Raw genomic sequence first — 3,624 nt, 5'->3', positions numbered from 1 at the left:
GTTCCTGTCCCCCTCTATGTGGTGGTGGCAAAGACCCCTTGGTACCCCAAAAAACACGCACCAGCATTTCCCTGCTTGCAGACAAGCAGGCAGCAAGTCCAACCTTCCCCGCCCTGGAGGAGCTGGTGCCCACCCCACATGTCCTCCCACATCTTCCTCCCCAGCCACGCAGGGGTGGGACCCACCCCGAGGGACGCTCAGGGAAGCCAGGCTCACCGTACAAGTTCTGGACGGCCAAGATGTCATCCCAGCTGAGGACAAAATCCTTGCTGAGCTTCTTGTAGTAGGGAGACATCAGGGCGCTCTTGACGGGGGAGTGCTCCAGCCCCAGCGTGTGCCCGACCTCGTGAGCCACCACGATGAAGAGGTTGCGCCCTTTGCCGCTGTGCAGGGACCAGCGCTCGGCGCTGTCAAAGTGGGCTTCCCCACGCCGGGGGAAGAAGGCGTGGGCCAGGGCACCTCCTGGGGACACGAGAGACATCAGGGACCACGGGGTAGGGGGCACATGCAGCTCTGGTTTGCCTAAATGGGCATCACTTTCAGCTCTGGTTTGGAGGGTGCTGTCAAATGGGGAGGGCTCCTTAAAGGCCACCAGCAATAAGGAATATCCTACAAGGAATATCTCAGCCACCTCACTGGCAGACCTCAGCTGCAGAGTTGGGAGGGAGGACCTCAAATCAGACAGCAAACTGGTGCAAACTGGGCTAAGAGGCGCTGCTGGAGCAGAGCCCTGCCTCCCTCACCCCCAGCCCTCCTCCCTGCCGGGGAAGAGCCCACGTTGTAAAAGAGCAGCTTACGAGGGGGAAGCGACCAGCACCTGGCCCATCGAAGGCGTTGTTGAGTCCATCGTTGTGGTCCCCGTGGAAGAAGGTCAGGCGGATGTCAGCGGGGCCGTCCTGCACCTCCCAAAACACCAGGGAGGACACGTTGCTCCAGAGCTCGAAGGCGGCTCTCACGGCCAGGCGCACCTCGTGCTGCGGCAGGTACGGCGGCCAGTTCACCACCCGGTACGTCAGGTGCCTCTTGTACCACCTCCCACCTGCAGCGGGGGCAAGCTCAGCGTGACGATGGGCACTTGGACTCGTTCTCCCACCCAGGAGCGGAGGAAAGCTTCCCAACGCTGGGAAGTGCCACGGCTTTCCCAAAGCGAAGCTGAAAGTCAGCTCAGTGCCACCAGCAACCCTGGCACTCTGCACCACCATGAAATCCCACCAGAGCCCACCCAGAGATTGCCAAGGCTGGAGCTGCAACCAAATCCCAGGAGAGGGGCCAAAACGTCTTTGAGGAGAGGAGAAGCTGGGGCACCCAGTTTGAACCCCACCCTTGCCTCAGTAAACTCTCCAGAGCCAAATCCAGCATGGGGCCCTGCTGGAAGGCCTCCTGCCTGATGCCAGCTCCATGTCCAGAAGATGCAGCCCAAGGGCTGGATTTCAGGGAGAGAAAGCAAAGCTAGCTCTGGAAACAAGTTAGGCAAAGGAATGGGAAGGGGTCTTGGCAGCACCTTGGGGGCACAACAGATTACTGCCCAAGGCTTCCTTAAAAGCTTTCAGGGGAGGCAGAGCCCTGATGCCACCAGGACAATGAAGAAGGGGACAAGCTTGTGTGACCCCCCCTTAGCTCCCAACTCTCCTCCTACCACACAGGAGTGCAAAGATGTGTGTTCCTGCAGCTGCTGAGCAGCATCACAGCCTCCTACTCCTCCTCCAGCACCCCTTGGCAGCTGTGGGGACCCCAGGGCCCTGGGATTACATCTGGCAGGGTGCATCTGGCCAGGAGCAGGAAAAAAGCCGTGGGGCCCTGGGGAGATGCAGGTGCCAGAGCCAGTGCTGAGGCGTGGGAGCGGTGACAGACCTCCAGTGTCTGCATCTGCTCCAGATGTGCGGGAAAACAGGGGGAACGGAGCCGGCAGCACGCCGGGGCTCGCTGCTCCGGGTCTGAGCCAAGAGCTTAGACCTGGCAGACATCCAACCCCAGCTCTGCCTCCTTCTCCCCCATTTCTGAGGAGCCCATGGCAGGGGAGACTCAGGGCCAGCTGGTCACACTCCTGGGGGCAGAATCAGTTCCCATTGCTTGACAGTGCGATGACAGCCCCCAGCTCCAAAGGGACATGGATGCACTTCCACCAGGACATAACCTGTGTGGCAAAGGCTAAAACCTGCATGGATGGCTGCAGCCCTAAAACAAAGCCCTGGCATCCCATCCTTCCCTCCACGGGAGCAGGGCATCTACTATCAGAGGAGGATGGATGGCACTAGCAGGCAAGGCTGGGTGAGCCACATGTGGCCAGCTCTTGGGAAGAGGATGGTCTGGCATTTGGCCCTTCCCTCTCTGCCTCACTACCCGCCTGTCCTGGGCTTGGGATGCCTCCTGCAAGGGCCAGACTGCATGTCAGGGCTTTGGAAGGAAAGCCAGAGGCTGGAGGAGGATGAGGGAGCTCTCCTGGGGCTGTACACCGCCAGCCCTGCCAGATGCAGAGACAGCCTGACACGGCACAGAGCTCTTTCTTAATCTTGCCTTCATTTTTCCCATGTCCTAAGCGCAGCTGGCCCCGGCCCTCTTGCTCTCTAGGAATCCAATTACTCATCCACAAGCCCAGGAGGGAGCTCATGAGGGACAAGAGGCCCAATCCTGGACACACAGGAGCACAGAAGGATGCTTGGGGCAGAGCTAAACCCCTTAACATGGCTGAAATGACTCCCTGGGTCAAGCAACCCAGTGCTGGCAGGTTTCGTGGTTACTGCTGGGTGATTAACACACGTTAGAATTCCCAAAGCTCAGCAAAACCTAGAGATAACTTCACTGTTTGCCAGCTCCTGCCCTCCAGATCATGGCATCACAGGCATTATCCAGGGCCACAGTGACCTGATCGCTCCTTGGGAGATGTCCTGGCTCCCTCAACAGCAGTAAAATGACCCCGGAGAGCCAAATTTCCCCACGAGTGGGAGTTGCACCTCTAATCACCGCTGACATCAAGACACACAGAACAACCGAAAATAAAGAGGTCTAAAAATAAAGTGATGCAAAGCCCAAGTGGACCCTGGGGTGGATGTGGTGCAGCCAGGGCCGCACCTCCCACCCACAGCAGCATCCCACAGAGCCCGGGATGGGAGAGCTGGACTTGCAGCATTCCAGCAGCCCAGCACCCAGACACCACAGGGGTCGGTGCTCACCGTGCTGTGCCGTGCGCCGGCGGCGCCGGGCGGCCGATGCCCGGCGTGTCCCAACAGCTCTGCTCTCCCCGTCATCGGTGCCACACCGCGGCTGAGCCATCTGATGGAGCGTGGGGGCATCCAGCACCCCGCTGAGCGGGAGGTGGGTCACCCGCTGGAAATCCCTGGAAAGGGAAGGGAGACATCAGCACCCACATCCAGACCCTCCACGGGGGGTTTCAGTGATGTTCGTGCCGGGGATTTGGCCTGAGCCAGGGTTTTCACCCAGCAAGCCTCACGCCCCGCCACCAGGACTTCACTTAGGTGATAAAATAAGAACCACAGCCGACTTGTAAGTCATCTCCTAGCAGTGCATAAGCAAGTGCCTTTTCTAGTTTTTAACCCTATTTATTTGACTTTGTGTTTGACTTTGCACTTGACTTTGCACGGGGTCAGGCCTGGGATGTTCCCAGAG

At 59.2% G+C, this 3,624-nt stretch overlaps 1 protein-coding gene across 1 annotated transcript; it reads right to left on the bottom strand.

The window, feature by feature from the left end:
• Positions 1-185: 185 nt before the first annotated feature.
• Positions 186-3,334, bottom strand: LOC108510634 (matrix metalloproteinase-28-like; the record flags this gene model as incomplete). The annotated part of the gene is made up of 3 exons (XM_017840298.1): positions 186-462; positions 818-1,039; positions 3,171-3,334. Coding segments are annotated over 3 exons (663 nt in total), but the record flags the coding sequence as incomplete, so codon positions are not given.
• Between the last annotated feature and the right edge of the window lie 290 nt (positions 3,335-3,624).

The sequence above is a fragment of the Lepidothrix coronata genome, unplaced genomic scaffold (assembly GCF_001604755.1).
Source record: "Lepidothrix coronata isolate B3197 unplaced genomic scaffold, Lepidothrix_coronata-1.0 Scaffold1720, whole genome shotgun sequence".
NCBI lineage: Eukaryota > Metazoa > Chordata > Aves > Passeriformes > Pipridae > Lepidothrix > Lepidothrix coronata.
This window is presented reverse-complemented; position numbering and strand designations above follow the sequence as displayed.